The sequence below is a fragment of the Strongylocentrotus purpuratus genome, unplaced genomic scaffold (genome assembly GCF_000002235.5).
Source record: "Strongylocentrotus purpuratus isolate Spur 01 unplaced genomic scaffold, Spur_5.0 spur5_scaffold_12, whole genome shotgun sequence".
Taxonomy (NCBI): Eukaryota; Metazoa; Echinodermata; class Echinoidea; order Camarodonta; family Strongylocentrotidae; genus Strongylocentrotus; species Strongylocentrotus purpuratus.
This window is the reverse complement of record NW_022145597.1, coordinates 24,236,990-24,257,637: the sequence shown is the minus strand read 5'-3', so window position 1 is coordinate 24,257,637 and position 20,648 is coordinate 24,236,990. Positions and strand designations below refer to the sequence as shown.

Sequence of the window (20,648 nt, the reverse complement as noted above, 5' to 3'; positions counted from 1 at the left end):
TTATAAGCTCCCTGCGAAAAGATTCCGGTTACGGTCTTTTCACAACTACAATTAAAATACAAAGAAAGGTTCTCTCTGTTTATTCTTAACCTCCCACTCAAGATCCCACCCCCGCATGAAAGACATATTTAAAGACGATGAATGACTAGCTTTTTTGCTGGTAAGGGGTGAAAGCAATAAAATCTGACTAATACTAGATTATGTTAGCCCGATTGTAAACGGTAATTAAAAGGGAACCTCACCCTAGTACTGTATCAAGCTGATTGAAACGAAGTCGGAATAGAGACAGCTAGAGAGAGAGAGAGAGGAGAGAGAGAGAGAGAGAGAGCGAGAGAGAGTGAAATGGGGTGAGGGAGAGAGGGGGTGAGGGAGGGAGAGATAGAGAGAGAGAGAGAGATAACGATTCTGTGAAATTTTAAGGAAAACAAAATTAAACCTCAATCAAAACAAACAAACATAAAAGAAGAAATGAGTCACGCATTTAACGCCGGACACAAAACGAAACTTTATTGATCAATAAAGAGTGTAACTTATATAACCCTGGTTTATCTTACCAAAAAAAGGTTAAGAGGTATTTTATTCCACATACTTAGAATCTTGCTCTACGATTGGTCAAAAGTAAATCTCGTGATGAAAGATAGTTCGCCCGTCATTGAAGTGGGAGAAGAAAAGTTAGTTACACTGTGAAGATAGTACTACTATCTTCAGTGAAAGTGCGTTGCACTGTGTAGATAGTACTACTATCTACACAGTGCAACGCACTTACGTTGCGTATACGTACATACGTAAGTATTGCATGCACTGTACGTATCAGGCGCGGATCCACGATTTCTTAGGGGAGGGGGCCCAACTTTTTTTTTTTTTTGCTCCCGAAAATTTGAAAATCGCGTCGGCCGAAAAGTCGCTCAGTGGGGGGGGGGGGGGGGGGGGGGGGGGGGGGGGGGGGGGGGGGGGGGGGGGGGGGGGGGGGGGGGGAGGGGGGAGGGGGGGGGGGGGTAAGCGGACATTTTTTTTTTTTTTTTTTTGGAGTCCCAAAAAAAATCGCAACGACTCAGCCAGCCGAAAAGTACCCAAAAAAGGTAAAAATCGCGTGATTTTGCATGATTTTTTTTCAAAGCGGGGCCCCCGGGCCCCCTCCCCCTGGATCCGCCACTGGTACGTATCGTACACCGTTTGCTAGCTGTTAATTGATGACTTGTTGCTCTGAAATGACGGAAGAAGCGAAATATTTCCGATGTGGAATATAAAGAAAATAATCACCTTTTTGGTTTCAGGCGATCGCAAACTATCACCTTCACCAACGGTAACTATTTGCTTACTAACTACAATGAGCAACGTTGATACAACAAAATGCACACCTCGAATATCAAATATGAATACACACACACACACACACACACACACCGCATCATCTAAGCATCATTCTGTTCATATCTTTACTTGCTTTAATTATAATAACAATATGGGTTTATATAGCGTTTTATACATCGACGGTGTATTTTACTTTTTTTTTTTTTTTTTTACCTTTTAATGTTTCGTTATATTCAAATACAGGCAAACCTGTCTATAAAGGCCATCTAAGGGGAACACAAAAGGGGATCATTTTAGACAGGTGCCCGTTATAGAAAGGTTCTTCAACGTGCATTTCCTTCTAGAGGAAGCCAATGTGGGTGACCACTATAGACAGGTGGCCTATTTATCAGCGGATTTCTGCATGGTATTGACTTTTGCCCATTAGACAAGCTTTTCGCGATGCATCCCGCGAAACTAGAGGTCACTCGTTGAAAATTTTCAAGCAACATTTCAGACTCAATCTCAAAGGGCACTTCTTCAGCCAAAGGGTTATCACCGACTGAAACAATCTTCCTCGATCAGTCGATCTGCGGTCACAGCACCAAGTTTGAATATTTTCAAAAGATTACTCGATAATCGGTCTAAATTCCAGTATGTTGCGCGTGATCCATCTATCTAGTGTGCCCTCAAAGTTGTTTTTGTCTGTTAATCAGAACCATAAAGAAGTAGCGACCGGAAGACCAACAGGACTACCTTTTCTTCCGTATAGCTGTTGATGGTGATGGATCCTTGGGTGGTGATAGAGGGTGGGTGTGAACGTGAGGGGTGCGCCAACTACATCATATCGTATGCTCTTTAACATCATGTCAATTTCAACGCCATGAGAAGTTATGTGTAGCTTTTTATTCCCTGAAATAATCATGATTGTAGTGTTTGGCTGAGAATAAGTAGGTCTACTGTCCACGGTCTATCCATCAATCTATCTATATCTATTTATATCTATCCATCCATCCATCGACAATTGCAGCCTTTCCACACACGGGTAAAATTCATCGTATCTAAAGCTGTTTAGTTTAAAGCTCCTTAACTAAACAGCTTTAAAGTAAATTTTCGTTGTGTGAACGTCGTTTATACGACATTCGGATAGATACGAAGTCGCGACACGCCGCGGTCAGAGCAGGTTGTTGGGTGTTGTTGGTTGACTTTGACAGATTTTCCCCATGCCTATATTGTAGTATACACTTACTCGCATTTAAAATTGAGGGCGCTCTATTCACAGCGTTATTGGCTGTTTTCCAAGTGTACTCTGTTTTCCGAAGTTGCATCTGACTGTAAATATAGCCTTCCAGCACTTAACAAATAACATATTGCAGTAAATTACATGATACCACAAAATAAGCACCTCGGCATCTTTTGGTATCTGGCGCCATATTATGGGCCAGTACCCAAATAACAAGAGCATAATGGGTATACGCATTCCCAGGCGCGTACGCAGGGGGGGTGTTTGGGGGGTTAACCCCCCCCCTTTGGTATTTTTATGTGTGTAAACCCCCCTAAAAAATCCCTAAACCCCCCCCCCCTTTGGATATTAAAAAAAAAAAAAAAAAAAAAAAAAAAATACCCCCATGGCTGACCTAAGAAAGGTGACCTTACCCCCCACCCCCACCCCCACTGAGCGACTTTTTGGCCGGCGCGATTTTCAAATTTTCCTGAGTCGTTGCGAAATTTTGGACCCGATTTTAACCCCCCCCCCCCCCCTTGAAAAAATCCTGCGTACGCCACTGCGCATGCCTCGAATTCGAATATCAACTTTGAAATTCCAATTACTACATCGAGTTTCTAAAAGGTACCGAGCAAACAGTGTGACACTTTTTACATTGTCAAAAAAAATATACTAAATGAGACATGAAATATTACAAAAAAGCACCTATAGCTCGCTGCCATAATATTGACAGGTTTAAATTATCAGGGTGCAGTGCACACCCCCTCCCCCCCCCCCCCAGATATCAAAATATCTGGGGCCCATCTGGGTTTCGTATGGGCTGACTAAAGCCCACGTGGCCCATACAAAAACCAGATGTATACCAGATGGGCTTTCCCACCTAGAACCCACGCATATATGGGCACCATGTGGGCCCCATGTGAGTTTTTGGAGGTGAAAATCGCACGTCGAACATTGTCTTCGCCCAGCTGAAAACCAGATGTATACAGATCGATGGGCCTTCCCACCAAGAGCCAACAGGTATACGGAGCCCACGTGGCCCATATAAAACCAGATGTATACCAGATGGGCCTTCCCACCAAGAACCCACAGCTGGGTATACGGAGCCCACGTGGTCCATATAAAAACCAGATGTATACCAGATGGGCCTTCCCACCCAGAACCCACAAGTACCAATGTGGTGCCCAATAGGTAACCCTTGTGCATATTGCTGGGCCAATTGTGGGGCCCATCTAGGGCCCTTCTATAACCCGGGTGCAGATTGCAGATTGCTGGGCCCCACAAGAGGGCCCATCTGGCGGCCAAGTGGGCCACTATAGATGGGCTGGCTGTAACCAGCTAAACCCAGATGGGCCCCACAAAATCATGCTATCTTGGGCGCCGCCCCCCCCCACATATGTATTATCTACGAAAGACCATTAGTGCCACGAAGAAAAAAAAACACACTTTCTACTAATCTGTTTAAACAGATTACGATATTTCTTCTAATCTGTTTAAACAGATTATAATCTGTTTAAACAGATTACGGTATTTCTACTAATCTGTTTAAACAGATTACGGTATTTCTACTAATCTGTTTAAACAGATTACGATATTTCTTCTAATCTGTTTAAACAGATTATAATCTGTTTAAACAGATTACGGTATTTCTACTAATCTGTTTAAACAGATTACGGTATTTCTACTAATCTGTTTAAACAGATTACGATATTTCTTCTAATCTGTTTAAACAGATTATAATCTGTTTAAACAGATTACGGTATTTCTACTAATCTGTTTAAACAGATTACGGTATTTCTACTAATCTGTTTAAACAGATTACGATATTTCTTCTAATCTGTTTAAACAGATTATAATCTGTTTAAACAGATTACGGTATTTCTACTAATCTGTTTAAACAGATTACGGTATTTCTACTAATCTGTTTAAACAGATTACAGTACTTCAACTAATCTGTTTAAACAGATTATAATCTGTTTAAACAGATTAGAAGAAATATCGTAATCTGTTTAAACAGATTAGTAGAAATACCGTAATCTGTTTAAACAGATTAGTAGAAATACCGTAATCTGTTTAAACAGATTATAATCTGTTTAAACAGATTAGAAGAAATATCGTAATCTGTTTAAACAGATTAGTAGAAAGTGTGTTTTTTTTTCTTCGTGGCACTAATGGTCTTTCGTAATTATCTGTGTTGCCTTAAAAAAAAATTCATTTTTCACACCATTTTGTAGTAGGTCTAGTAATTATAGATTTTGACCCTTATTGGACAGTTTATTTCTCAAGTTGGGCTGCCTAAAGTTGCATGCATATGGCTACATAAGGCCTAAAATAAAAAAACTTGTTGTATTGCCCTTTGGGTGCCAAAACATGGGTCGGTCGGTCGGAAAAGTTTTTATTTAAAGTGGCACGTTCCCGCCAGTGTAGTTATCGCTGCTCTAGTCATCGCCATCTTGGTTCCGAAGATCGACTTCTAATTTGCATACAGCTGTCAATCAAAGTACGCGCGGCCTGGCCTGCCTTCGCCAAGCCAGCTGATCGCTGACGATCGCGACGTCACGAAAGTGGGCGGAAACAGCAGCCGAATCTTAGAGCCGAACTGCGATTGGCATTACTTCGGCACATGTATGTGATAATCGGTATTGTCCGGGCATTCGGAACATGCCATCTGCGTAAGAGCCGTATTCTGTTGGTGTCAATAGGCAGCTAGCACCGTCCGCCAGCGGGTACGTATTTTGAACGCCCTCTGGAATACGGGGAACATGCCTCTTTAAAAAAAAAAAAATTTGGGCCGATATTTTTCTGTTTTTAATGTGTTTTTTCTTTTCTTTTTTTCCCGCCCTCTTTTGGCTGATATTTCTCAGTTTGTAATGCTTTAATATAATTATGTTTCAGCGTCATCATTCCATTCATATCTTTTTTACCTCATAATAATCTATGGATTGCAATGTTGTGTTGATCGAGATGTTTAATTTGGGAATGATTTGATTTGATGCACTTATATCCAATTTATCCCAAGAAACAAAATACATATTTTTTGTATTCATTAATAATTTTTTTAAAATCTAGAACGGTAAAAAAAAAAAAAAAAAAAAAAATTAAAATGCCGACCGTAGATTTTCAGAGTTTTGGGTCGGTCGCAAAGGGCAATACAACAAGTTTTTATTTTAGGCCTAATTGACCTGCACGGTGCTGTGTCCAATAAATTGAAAGTAGACTTGGCCTAGGCCGGTGTAGATCTAAATGTATTCAAAATTAAGTAAATTACATGAGCATTATTATGCGAATGCAGGTATGGACTATACGTAAAAGAGAGAGAAGACGGAGGAAATTACGGAAAAGAGCTCGAGGGAGCTAGGTGGAAATAATGACAAGAAGAATGGAACATGAATGAGAAAAGGACAACTCGAACGGAAGACCGACAAGGGCAAGACCAAGAATAAGAACAAGAACAATTAGAGATGATTTGTGTGTGTATATATATAAACAGATATATATATATATATATATATATATATATATATATATGTGTGTGTGCACCCCTCCCCCCCCCCCCCCCCCCTCCACCCCCATCCGACCGAGCGGCGCCCCACCATCATAACTCGACGTTTCGCGATCGTGTATCCAGGGAGGTGTTTTAACTCACATACCCTGGTGTATCGCAAGATATTTCTGCATCTGTAACTGAGACTAGCGCATAGCTTATATTTGTGATTACGCAATTTTCAGCTGAGCAAGAGAAATCGACTGAGGTGAGACACTGCTACTAGCTGCTGTGAATTGAACATGAAGTCGAAGACACATAGTCGTAAGAACTAAATTTTATACGCAAGCTGACGGTTCTAGTCCACGTTCAAGATGACAGACGGCCCTCTAAATCCAGCAGAAAAGGGTGGAATTTTGTCTCAAACGTTTTTCTGGTGAGTTAGCTTGTGCCTCAACGCAACACGCCAGTCGCTGCATTTATTATGAATGGGGCATCAGCTGAGCCCTTTATACAACGCGCGCAGCCCGCTACCTTGCCTCGGCCTCGACCGTTAGCGAGCATCCGAGTTTGACTGAGCTGAGACTAGTGTCTAGTGAGAGCAAGTCCCTGGTGAGAGTGATCAGGTGCACGTGATGTCTAGTTTAAAATGAATGCAATGCAAGTGAACTGGCATACTCGTGATATAGGCCCCGCAATTGTTTTGAATCGATTATAATTTTATACTAGACTTCTAACTTCAGCCTAGATCTACTCACTAGAGTAGTGGCTCCGGTCTGCGGCCGATCGGCGGGAACTGCCGATTCTATTTTTATTGGAATACTCACAGAATACTTCAATACCCTCAATAAAGAGTCCATATACTTACTTATTAAATAGAAGTCACAAATAACATAACTGACCCACAGCGTGGTCAGCATTGACCACGTTTCGAAATGCTTTGAGTTCCCCGGTTTGCGGGCACGCAGTACCGGTTTGCGGCACGCGTACGTCACAAAGCTTTATGCGCTACGTCACGATGAAAGCATGTACCAAATTACTACGGGTAACCCAAATTCTCATGTTTATCTGTTGCTACGGTAAATTTGTCAAGTTTTAAACAATTTCACCTTTTCCTTGAATGGATCATCCCATACGGGGGTACGTACTACTAGAAACTATCGGGTCGTAGCGGGTACACACATCAGCACACATACCATCATACACGATCCCGCATGTTATGTGTGTATTAACACCCCCCGCCGCAAACCAGAAAAAACACGTAATTACGTGCCGGTTTGCGGCCACCCCATGCAACTGGCCATGCGGTGGCACATTCAAAATATCTGCGATAGGAGACAGACCACAGCCATCATACTTCCACAAAAACATCAAATTTCACCTCCAATCGGACAAATATCGGACAAATAGAGCTACAATATTGATCTAGTCATGCCTCGATCTCTTAACTTAAAAGTTAGCACCTGCTGGAATTTTCATCGGCGACTGGTGCCGTAGATTTCCGACATCGCTGACGGATACTCAGTACCGACAGGAGCACCTGCTACGGACGTTTTCGGCAAAGCAGAACTTACCGTGGAATCCACGGTAGGTTTCAATGAATATTATCGAGTCATATTCATTTTATTTTTACAACAAATACCCCTGGCCGCAAACCGGGCGATGCCGCAAACCGGAGACTCTACTCTATATATATACTCGTGATCGAGCACTCCAGCAAAGCATAGAGAGTCATAGACCGAAAGCTTCAGTCTCTCTAAATCGTCGGTTGTTCCACTGAGACTACGTCTGGCTCCACTAGACCTCCGATTATAGAGACTGAAGTCTGGGGGACCTCTTTCTGTGAGGCACTGTACGGAACAAATGGTTCGGTTCGACCGGACCGCGATGAATGAGATATGCAACGAGATTTTCACTCTTTACATCCTCATAACTGCTGCAATTATAACACAAATTAAAAATAACATATATATAGCTTATTTGACTTACGATAGCTTGCTCATTTAGATCCTAAATTAATGATTAATCCAAGAAAGTCTCGTAGTCAACATTATCCGTCTTGGTGTTAGTTGATGAATATTCATTTTTTTCTTTTCGAACGTCCAATAGCTACCGTAGCTACGTACGAGTTAGACAGCAATAACCATCTGATTTGGGTCATTTCTTTAATAAAACTGACATTTGTTGTCATTCCCCAATACAGATGGCAACCCAGAGATCTCGTACCGTGGGGGTAAATTAGAGCCACAGCGTAACAGCTTTTCGTTACCGACATTTCTCCCCCGATTTTCTTTATTTAGATCTAATTTCCTGATTTCTAAATCAGATGTAAATTAGGTCGGTCTATATACATGTATCTCCTAATTACAGTTTTCGAAATTTTCTAACCTATTATAGAATGTGAAATTTTCGGACTTACTTATATGAATTATCCAATTTGTTCCTCAGAACCGCGAAGCACTTACGTTCATGCATTCGAAATATTACCCGGCGGCCAATATATTTCCGGGTCCACCTACCAAAACATAGCCAATGGCCAATCAGAGCACTCGTTTCGTGGGAGTTCGTTGGTCAAGCCGGGCCGACTCGTATGTAGCTACGGTAGCTATTGGACGTTCGAAAAGAAAAAATTAATATTCATCAACTAAAACCAAGACGGATAATGTTGACGACGAGACTTTCTCGGATTAATCATTAATTTAGGATCTAAATGAGCAAGCTATCGTAAGTCAAATAAGCTATATATATGTTATTTTTAATTAGACTCTAATTATTGTCATATTGCAGCATGTGTGAGGATGTAAAGAGTGAAAATCTCGTAGCATATCTCATTCATCGCGGTCCTGCCGAACCGAACCATTGGTTCCGTACAGTCCCGATAGGACAATCTTCAGTCTCTATAATCGGAGGTCTAGTGGAGCCAGACGTAGTCTCAGTGGAACAACCGACGATTAGAGAGACTGAAGTTTTCGGTCTACGTACGAGTAAGCCCAGCTTGACCAACGAACTCCCACGAAACGAGTGCTCTGATTGGCCATTTGGCTATGTTTTGGTAGGTTGACCCGGAAATATTTTGGCCGCCGGGTCATATAGCCCTATGTTCCGAGTGCATGAACGTTCGGAGATACAAATTGGATAATTCATATAAGTAAGTCCGTAAATTATCCATTTAATATTGAGTTATCAAATTTTGATATCTGTAATTAGGACAAATGACATACCGACCTAATTTACATCTGATTTAGAAATCAGGAAATTAGATCTAAATAAAGAAAATCGGGGAGAAAATGTCGTGGACGAAAATATGCACATATAGGCCTATAGCCACCCCCACGGTACGAGATCTCTGGGTTGCCATCTGTATTGGGGAATGACAACAAATGTCAGTTTTATTAAAGAAATGACCCAAATCAGATGGTTATTGCTGTCTAAGAGAGTCAATGCTACAGCGTATTGACCTCTAGCACTGCATACATGCTGTGAGGCAGGGACCTATAAGTCTATACACAAATATACACACCACCAGCGCTCAAAATACACGGGGGCGGTGGGCGATTCGCCCCCGTGAGCTACAAAATCGCCCCCGTCAGGTTGCTCACGGGGGCGATTGCAAAATTAAAAATCGCCCCGGTGGAATTATAAAATAAAGATAATCTTTTCTGTTATAACTTTAACACAATATTGAGTTTTAATTTTCAAACCTTAAACCAATGAAATGGAACTAAGATTAGCGTGCAAGATTTCTCGTTTTATGAGTAGGCCTATTATTACCGATTCAGCTCGCAGTGCAGTGCCGCCGTCAGCAGTGGTTATAGGCCTACTGCGCCGTAAGTAGCGGTGCGTGCGCACACTGCCGCGCCATGTCTGCTGGAGCTGGAGGCGATCGGGCAAGGGCAGAAACATGGTCATGGCCTGGAGAAGTTTTTCGTTGTCAGCAAATAATGAACCTCGACCAGTAAATCAATATTAGGGACTTTTAGATTTGCACGATGAGAACGTGGACTGCAACGTGTGACCTCCTTCTAAGGCACTGCCAGTGCTTAAAAGGACGTCACATGTGATTGCCAGTGCCTTAAAAGGATGTAACACGTCCACGTCCACGCAAATCTAAAAGTCCCTTTTGAGGAGAAGAGGAAGACCAAAATGTCGTGGAATGATATGGTAACATGGGCAGATCTACGGCAGGGGGGGGGGGTAGGGGGTTTAACCCCCTCCTCCCACCCCCGGCCCCCTTGGGCTGCCAAGTGAAAATGTGATATTAAAGCGGGGGGGGGGGGGGGGGGGGGGGGGGGGAGAGGGAGGTGGATTCTGGAGAGGAGGACTAATAATCTATTTTATTTTTTCAGGGGGCGGTGGGAAGTGAAGCGCCGTTTTAGCATGACTTTCTTTTTAACTCTTACTTTCACCTATCTCAGATAACCCTAAGTTTTTGGTTGCTGCTTTATATGTAGTTGATAATGCATAATTAAAATAAAGAGAGAGAGAGAGAGAGAACCACCATCATTTTGCAATGGTTCAGGGTTCGTGTAATGTACATTTGAAACCATTTCTTAGCGTCTCGCCCCTAAAAAAATAGCAAAACTATTTTTGAGGAAAAGCATTATACTGAATTAAATAAAGAATAATAGCTTTATATTGGATCATACTAATACTGATACGGACTAAAGACAATGTGGTATTAGTATAGAGGTATTCCAAAATGACATTCTGATAATCAACATTTGTTCTGGTATGTATATATGCATAATACAACTGATCTTTATGATTTCTTAACGTGACATAGCTTCTTCTCCCTCTGCAAACAAAACAGAAAACAAGGTTATTTAATAAAAGGACCATGCGACAAATAATCATTGTGATTCAAATTGATGCAAGGATTTTTTTGAATAAGCAATGCTTTTCACCAGAATCTTCTTTGTAAAAACAACTTTTACAAATCTCAGCCATGCAATTCTGCCACTGTGCTGTAAGATCACTTTGAGATTAGGAGAATTGTATTATGTAATGGGTATTTTAAATTGAATGGAACGTCTCAACTCAGTAAGCATGGCTGAGATTTGTAAAAGTTGTTTTTACAAAGAAGATTCGGGTGAATAGCAGTGCTTATTCAAACAAATATTCGCATCAATTTGAATCACAATCATTATTTGTCGCTTAATCCCTTTTAATGTCCATGTTTTCTTTTTCGTTTGCAAGGGGAGAAGAAGATATGTCACGTTAAAGACATCATAAAGATCAGTGTTGTATGCGTATATATTATATACACAGGCCAGTAACAGCTATGTAGCTTGTAAATTTGTAAGAGGGAAAATGCTGATTGAAATGATAATGATGAAATAGCAAATAATTGAGGAGTATCATAGGTACCAATTAAATGGATATTTGTATAAAAAAAGAGCCCCCGTCAGTAATAAAAGAGCCCCCGTGAGAAGGCTCAGGGGGCTCTTTTTTTCGGGGGAAGAGCCCCCGTGGACAAAAAATTAATTTGAGCCCTGCACACCACACAATATCGCATAGACTGTACACAATCATGTCGATGCAGCTGTAAGCAAAGTTTGACACTAGACTTACAATTTGAATTTTTAAATTATTCTTTTTAACATCAGGAAGTTGAAAAAAAAGTATTTTACTGCTATTTAGGTGTCATCAATTGTCACTAAAGTACCGATTTTGAGTGAAATCAGTTGAGTTTTGTACAGTGGTGTTTGAAATGTTGAGAATCAAAAGCACAGCTTTTACTACACAGCCAGGATAGTGATGCTCCTATGTGTGTGATCGAGGCCCCGCATAACGGCATCGCGCGCACTTCAACACAGCAGCGGGGCCTGTATCACGACTATACTTATATACTCGTTATCGAGGCCCCGCGCTACGGCATCGCGCGCACTTCAACACAGCCGCGGGGCCTGTATCACGAGTATACTATACGAGTCTCCTATTCAACTCGCTATATATACTCGTGATGTAGGCCCCGCGCAACGGCGTTGCATGTTCTACAACACAGACGTGGGGCCTGTATCACGACTATACTATATACTCGTCCAATGTATTTTCAAAACGGACAGCACGGTAGTGGGGCTTCTTTCACCGAAGTATAATTTAGGGGGTGTTTTGAGGTTTAATGAATAAAGCTAGCAAATTATTAAAAAGGGTTATATTTAAATGATTAAATTCATCTTTTAGACCCTATTTTAATATTTTTACTTTTTTAATATTTTACCTTTTTTAATATTTTTCCTTTTTTTAAAAATAATTTTCCCTTTTTTGATATTTTTTCTTTTTAATATTTTGGCCCCCTCTCTTTAAATTTATCTTTTATTTTTATTATTTTTTTTTTTTTTTTTTGGGGGGGGCCCCCCCCCGCCCCCCTCTCTTTAAATTTATCTTTAAGTTAAATATTTTTCCTTTTTTAATTTTTTTTTGGGGGGGGCCGCTCCCCCCCCCCCCTCCCTCCTAATTTTTATTCAAAAAATAAGTCCCTTTCAACCCCCTTTTTAACTCACTTTTATATCCCTTTTATTGCTGTCCGTCATGAAAATGTTGGCTGAAGACTGAAGTTAGAAGTCTAACATGATTTGTAATCGATTACAAGACGGGTAAGTTGCGGGGCCTATTTCACGATATTGCCAGTGAACTAGTAGTATCGGTATGATGGGTGGGGAAGGGGCCGGGGGGAAGGTGGGGGGGGGGGGGGGGCTGTCTAGACACTTTGACTTAAAAAACCTAAAGACCGGCTAGGTCTAGATCGTCATCCGAGTCATTGGGGACAAATTTGACAGGCGCGATTGCTAGGGTACAATTATGAATTAACTGCGTAAGCTTTCGTCCTCGTAATCATATAAAAATGTGAGTTGAAACAAAGGAAACCCAAGTTTAATTTTTTTATGTGCAAATAACTTGATAATTTCACATTTTTCTTTGAAAAGCTCATTTTCTCCTCTTTCATATGACACCAAACATTATGATCAAAAGTTCAAAAATAAGTGGATGGCTGTTCAATACGTTTAGGGCCTTTGGGCTGTATGATTTTTAAACAATAGGAAATGATAATGAAATGAAGCAGTTAAACAAGTTCCATTTTGACTTACTGTTACATATTGTACCTGCTCGGTGCGATCCTTTCATCATGACAATACGCTATTTATATCATAGAAGATGAGATGATGAGATTATGAGTCGTGACTTATGTCATGTTTATTTGCAGTTAATTATAATTCCAGATCCTTTCCTTTCCTTAAAGGGATTGGGTAACTTTGCCGCAGATTCTTTAAAAAAATCTTTGATTTAGCTTAATAGTATGCTGCAATCATAATTATAAAACTTTAGGTCATACATGAATCCCATGACTTTAACAAGCCAATCGCCAGTCTGATTATCAAGATATCTATGATTGGAATTAGACATTTCAGAATTCATTTTCCTAACGGTTTTTATAAGATTGTGATAAATGAGTATGATAAAACCAGTCACTCAAAGATTTTTAATTTTTTGAGACACTTCATGATCGTTTGAAGCAAACTTTTTTAGGGCTGCAATTAAGGCTGCGACGGGTAGTCGAATGCTCGAGTACCTGCACGGTTGACAACTACTTGGGTAAGATTTCTCGTACCCGAATATTCGGCTGCAAAAAAAAAAAATGTCCAGACCCACGCTTACCCGTGCCAGAGAGAGCGGCAGCCGCTGGCATGGTACCGTCGGTAAAAATGTTTCCCAACTCAAGCACTGTCAAACTCACCTTTCAGAAACTGGGACCAAATGTCCAGATTTCTGTTTGGACTTGGAGGAAAATGGATTATTCTGCCATCTTTGGTTTTTAAAACAGCATTGTTTACTGTTATTCTTATTAAATCGGCGCCTTCAACTGCAACTCAAAGTAAAATTGCATGCATTTTCGGCGAGGGACCTGGGAAACTGCCGAGTGGTATGGTAGTGGCAAAAAAAGAAAAAAAGAAAAAAAAATAAAAAAATCAAAAAATTTAAAAAAAAAATCAATTTTTTTTTTTAAAAATTAAAAAAAATTGTAAAAAAACATGGCGTCCGAATATTTGAGTATTCGCTTGTGAGCCTGGGAGTGTACTCGGGTACCTCATTACACTGTTGTGCACAGCCCTAGCTTCAATATTATATTTTATACAACACCTACGTGGATCCTTGTCATTTGATTGGAGGATTGTTGGTCACATGATGTTCATTAGATGTTATATTGCACGGGCATGCCTTTTTGGTTATATTTGCCGTGCATTTGAATATGCAGACTGCGTACCTCTCTGCCGTGCACGTATCCCTGCGTGTATCTGACGCGAAGGCAATCTGAATGTAATTGAGAAGGCTTGACTCCAACTTTAATTTATCTTTAATATAAGGAGTAAAGCATAATTTGTTGATTAACGTTCTATTAGATCTTCTTCGATGTTGTATAAAACAAATAATGAATGTTTTTCATTCATTCAATAGTGCATATATTTTCATTCGTTAAAAGATTAACGTTAATTCTATTCAACTCGGCTAAAGCCTCGTTGAATAGAATGTTAATCTTTCAACTCATGAAAATATTTGCACTATTGAACTCATAACCATTCATTATTTGTATAATATCACAGAAACTGATAACACATAGGGCCATGCATCTCAGATTTAACATTGTTAAACGATGCCTTTAAGTCAATAGAGCAAACTGTGTCAAAAGTAGCAGCCATTTTTTTTATTTCGGAAAATTGGGTTTCCGACACTTTTGCTTCAGAACAGATGAGAACTCTTTAAACTGTATATGAAATGGGCATATTTAATAGAGCGAATCGGAAATCAATCATTCAATATACCTGTTTCATGCTTCCAGAAGATATTGTTACACACTCTCTCTCTCTCCCTCTCTCCCTCTCTCCCTCCCTCCCCCTCTCTCTCTGTCTCTCTTCTGGTATCATTTCATCATACATAGTTGGCTGTTGCCATTCTTCAAGTATGGCTACAGGAACACGTTAGAGCAGCCTGATCTCTATCGGATATGCAGCGAAGATGATTCCAATTCCCTTGCTGATAGACTTGAAAGGTAAGCGATTTCGATTCACTGTATTTATTTTTTAAACTAAATTTCTTGATAAATGTTCATATATTTGACAATGTCCCCTGAAAAGAACTGCTCTTCAAATTTCTTAATAAATAAATACTTGGAAATGAATTGATTTCCCATATTTAAAAAATAATTAATTAATAATTAGGATTATAATTCAATTTGTTTTATAAAACCAGTTGAAATAGATATTCAATGTGCAAATCATGCATGTATGAAAATTAATAATACAGTATAAATGGTCAGGGTGCCCCTAAAAGCCAAGGCTTGATTAATGGCGTACCCAATACATAAAGAAATATACAAACATGAGATACAAAACAAGCTTAATTTTTTCTTCTCTTTAAAGAGAATGCCGAGTTCTGGGAAGAGGTGAAAAATAATTTGTGAGCGTTATTATTGTATTATGCAAGTGTGGAAGAACATCAGATAAAAAATGTTCCTTGAAAAGCATGGCTCTTCAAATGCCTTAATATTCTAAATATAGCATGTATCATCATAAAAATCAGGACAAATTTTTATGCTACATGTTAGCGTCATCCCATATACATCTTTCTGTGTACTACAGTGCTTGTTGAACTTTACCAAGACTGGGCAAAATTTCTTATCATTCTGATGATTCCAGATCCTTGCAGTACACACCAATACTTAATGCTAAATGATCAACCCTTTCTGATCAATTCCACAATATTTCTTTCACAATGTAATAGCATGACCAGAACTCAACTTTATCTTTAAAATGACAATCCCTTGGTTTTCCTAAAAGGAAGCAGTTGTATGGTGTTCATGTACATGTACTGTACATGTATATACGCACACATGCACTATGTACATATATAGCATAAATATATATGTTTTCTTTTCTATTATCTTTTTATTTTATTCGATTGTATGATACTGGGCCCCATTTGCAAGCTTTGCTTCTTATGTGTCCATAACCTTCATTGTAATTGTACCAGCACCAGTGTGATTGTAACTTGTTTTTTACTGATTGGTTGAATTGAATTTGGGCATGAACTGGTAAATTGGCAAGGTTGTGATTCTATAAACATATGAAATGTTTGCTACCCGTGCAAATGTCAACAATTGAATTGAATTGCTTTATTGTCATGCACAAATATAGGGAAGGCATAAAAATAGTCTTACAACTCACATTTGTATTAACAACTCACATTTGTATAAAATATAACAAAACATTAACATATCATAAACAAATAACTACAAATAACTTAAATAACATAACAATGTTATATAATTTAATCTCTTGGTTGAGAGCACGAGGAATTATTTGTACTCCCCTGGCTCCCAATATACAATACTAACTTCAATATATTCTAGAAAATGTTCATGACAACAATCAATGACATACAGGTGTATAAATTATTATTATTGCTTTCACTAAATCTGAGTCATTATGCTTAAAAGCCTCTGCCTTTTTGTTTAGGATAACTTTACACTGCTTGTCTTCCCATGGTTAGTTATTTGGATAGATTTTGATCGTTTTCTCTGGCACTATCATATTCTTACAAAATTTGATATAGTCAGTCACTACCTCTACAGCTGCTTCAAGTGATGTAGTTTCAAGAAGCACTTCCCAGTCAGTACATTCGAAGCAGGCCTTCAGAGTCTCAGCATTTTCCTCGGACAAGGTTTTCCCTCTCTTTATTGTAGGTTCATAACGCTTCAACTTTTGCCTATATCGAGATAACAACTGGATGATATTGTGATCAGAGCTCCCCAATGGAGAATTGGCGACTGCTTTGTAGCCATCTTGAACATTTCCATTACATTTATTGTTTAGTTTCAGCTATAATGAACCATCAAAAAAAAAGTTGCACCAGCGAAGATTTATGGGTTTTTACGTACGCGCGATGTGGTAAGGTATGGATCAATATATTCACAGCTAATTTTTTGTTTGTTTTTGTAAACGGTTATACACGCTCGTGCGCTGAATCTATCTAGCTAGGAGAGAGCTACCGTTCGTAGTCATGCGGCAATAATTATTACGGGGGCGATTTTGGACCATTTCATTTTTTGAAGTCGCCCCCGTAATCACATTTTGGGCCTTTTTGGGGGGCTCTTTTTGGTATTTTGGGGGCGAAGTAACCCTCCGCCCCTGTGTATTTTTTCCCTGTTGTGGACATAATCAAAGAGCTGCCAATCCATGTTACACAGCCTTCAAAACTGGAAAAATGTATTCTTATTATTTCTGAAATTTTCCAGAAATAATCAGGCTGATGTCAGTCTACATGTAGATTTTCAGCCTGATAAAATCTACAAATAATTACACCTACACACATACATGTATTCTCTAGAATGACATTTTGATCATAACTTACCGGTTTGTAAATTGAAGAATACTGTTTCATAATTGTTCACCAAGCTTTACATGCATTTATATATATATATATATATTTTATATATATATATATATATATAGCTAGTGATTCCTGGTGGGTTTTTTTCTTTCAGTTTTCCTTTATTTTACTTTTCATCTTTCTTTCCATCTTTCTTTCCTTCATTAATTCTTTCAATCTTCCTTATTTGTTCATTTTATTCATAAGTTCATTCTTTCCTTCATTTTTTTCAAAATTTTCCTTCTTTTTTCCTGTTCAGAAACTGGAACAAGGAGCTGAAGGCACATGAGAATCATGAAAAGAAACCCAGCCTCCTCCGAGCTTTAATCAAAACCTTCATACGCCCAGTAGCCTTTTCAGGGGTCATAGTTTTCTTTGAGGTGAGTTGGCTGAAAGCAAAACAATGATAATCCGTTCTTGTTTAGTGCATAACACATTATGATATAACATCCCAATGTGCTTCTAGAGAGCTTTGGAAATTATCACCCTAGCTTTAGCTCTGGCAGCTGTTTTCAGTGCACAGTGCAATTCAAGGAATAATCCTACAAGGAACTCATTTACCTCACCTGGGTGCAGTGTGGCAAATGTAGATGAACGTCTTGCCAAAGGACGTTAGTGTTGTGGCAGGGATCCAAACCCTGTACGTTGTGGTTCACAGTCCGGAGACTTATCCACTGGACCACAACACCTATACCATTGCAGAATAAACCAAACACACAGGTTACTTAGCCTGCGTCTATGATATGGGAAGGGCAAGTTCACTTCCAAGACTTTAGTCATCTATTTGGGTTGGATTTGAACCGTGATCTTTGATTCGACAGGCAGATGCCATAACGACTGAGCCAACACAGCTCTTTCAATCTTCTAAAACTGACTTGAATCTTTTTCTGTCGCTCCCTAGGAATTCTTCTTTCAGATGTCCTAAAAGTAGAAAGGAAATGACTCAAATCCCTTTCTGTCGCTCTTTGGGAATCTTTAGATCTTCCAGATGTCCAAGAAGGAGAAAGGAATGGCTTGAATCTGTTACTGTTACCTGGGAAATCTTGTATTCTTCCAGATGTCTAAGAACGAAATAACTCGAATCCTTGTTTTTCTCTCCCCAGGAATGTGTCTTCAAACTCCTTCAACCCATCATTCTCAGCTTCCTCATCACCTACTTTTCTCCGGAGCCAAAAATCACACCCACTCAGGCTTACCTCTGTGCCCTGGGGATGGCGTTGTGCGGCGCCTTCGCTACAATCCTGCATCATCCCTACTTCTTTCAGATGTCCAGGGTAGGCATGCAGGTCCGCATCGCAACCAGTGCTCTGGTCTTCAGAAAGGTTAGCTAGCTTTTAAAGTGACCCAGTAACATTCCCTCAGATTCTGAAATAAAATTCTGGATTTAGCTCATGCTTCAATCATAATTTTAAACCTTTAGGTCAGTCAGGAATCCCGTGAATTTTACAATTAGATTTTGGATGCCTGTTAGTGTTGAACCTGGTTAAATGTATGTTACTCTTTTATAAGACATTCAGTGAAAATAATGCCATTAAGTAATGCCTGGCACTAATGTCCTTTGCCGAGACATATATCTATATACAACCCTCCACCCAGTAGTTTTTAATGTGTACCTGGTAGCATACATGCCAACTGTTCAGATTAAAGAGGAACATTCCTCTTTTGGGGAGAAGATAATTATCATTTTAATGCAGGTGTTCCTCTTCCTGTACAAATTTGTCTGTAGTATTGAATAGGAGAGTTAGGATTGTTCCTCTTTTTTTTAAAATAGCATAATTTGTACAGATTTCTGATTTTCAAATGTTGGCATGTATGCTGGTAGGAATGTGTTCCTTGAATGCTTTGAGCGCCTTAGGGCAGCTGGGCAAAAGCCAGGGTAATGATGGTACTTTGTAGGCGCCTTGAGCATCCCCTGGGATAGATACATCACATTATAGATGTAAATGTAGGTATTTTTTATTATAACTGTAATACACCACTCGGCTTTAGATTTGATTATGAATACACACAGAATTCATAGCTTTCAATTGCCAAAAATTGAAATCTGATATAATATTCAATGCAATTGAAAAGGCTGTTGGAAGAAATATCACAGAACTTCAAGTGATACTGTCATCCTTCAACTGTACACTAGATGCAAATCTTGGTCTGATACGAGTCTTATCACTTGAGTTATTAAGAATTAAAAAAAAGTTTAAAATGGTACTTTTGTCCCCTAATACTTGTACTGACGTGAATTTTCTTTTGTTTTCTTTAGTCTTTACGTCTGAGTAATTCAGCTCTGGGGCAAACAACAGTCGGGAAGTTGGTCAATATTCTATCCAGTGATGTGAATAGATTTGATGTGGTGAGTTGACCCTTTTAGGTCAGGATTTATTTTGGGAGGATAAATTGATCACATTTTGTTCTTCAAATTGGCAAAAATAATATATTTCTTTTATCGCTATAGTGCTAAATAAAATGTAATGTCTCTGAAAACTCTATACATTGGGCAAGAATGTTGTCAAAATTTTGATAAAACTCACAATTTCAATCGAAAGACAATGATTTGAATCTCCCAACATATTGCCAATTTAAAGATTTTAAAGATATTTTCCTTTTAAAATTGCTGGTATTAAACACAATATAGTCATGCAATAAAACTGGATGCAGAGTGTGTTATAAATATTTGCCATTTCTACTCATAAATCCGGCATATTTTTCAAGGCTACGAATCAATTTTTTGTTGTTGCCAAACCACAAAATGTGGAATGGTGCTCACAAAATGGTTGATTGTGAATTCAATCTTAACATTGATGGATTTATTGATTGAAAAGGTTTTATTATGATTGCACCAAATTGAATTAAAATTGTATTGTCCCTTTCTGGGATTTATTTTTTCAGTGGTTTTACAGTCATTGTACTTGTACATAATACCAGAAGAAATACAATAAGAGCAAATGTACATCGTCACAAACATAATAACATTCTGAAAATATTTGTTACATTGGAAACAGAACAATACATACATTGATTGCAGTATAAACATAAACTGCGTCTATGTTACCATTTCAAGTGAGAATTTGAACCTTAAGCTTACTGTGTGTTTATTTGAACATGTAGGTAAGTCTTGTATTATGAGCCCTAACAAAAATCAAATTCAGAATAAATAATAAGTTGAGGCCAGTATTTACATTTGAGTTCCAGACCTCCAGGCTTGTGCATTAAAGAAGGGAATGGCATTAG

General features: G+C 39.0%; 1 protein-coding gene across 2 annotated transcripts in view; it reads left to right on the top strand.

The window, feature by feature from the left end:
- The first annotated feature begins 6,197 nt into the window (after positions 1 to 6,197).
- Positions 6,198 to 20,648, top strand: part of LOC591982 (multidrug resistance-associated protein 4) — a 41,028-nt gene continuing 26,577 nt past the window's right edge. The window contains exons 1-5 of one of the 2 annotated variants that reach the window (XM_011682767.2): positions 6,198 to 6,435; positions 14,935 to 15,045; positions 17,683 to 17,803; positions 18,527 to 18,745; positions 19,681 to 19,770. In XM_011682767.2, coding sequence (XP_011681069.1) covers positions 6,374 to 6,435; positions 14,935 to 15,045; positions 17,683 to 17,803; positions 18,527 to 18,745; positions 19,681 to 19,770 — 603 coding nt within the window. In that variant the 5' untranslated portion in view covers positions 6,198 to 6,373. The remainder of the gene's footprint in view (positions 6,436 to 14,934; positions 15,046 to 17,682; positions 17,804 to 18,526; positions 18,746 to 19,680; positions 19,771 to 20,648) is intronic. The other variant, XM_030982191.1, reaches the window with a different exon arrangement.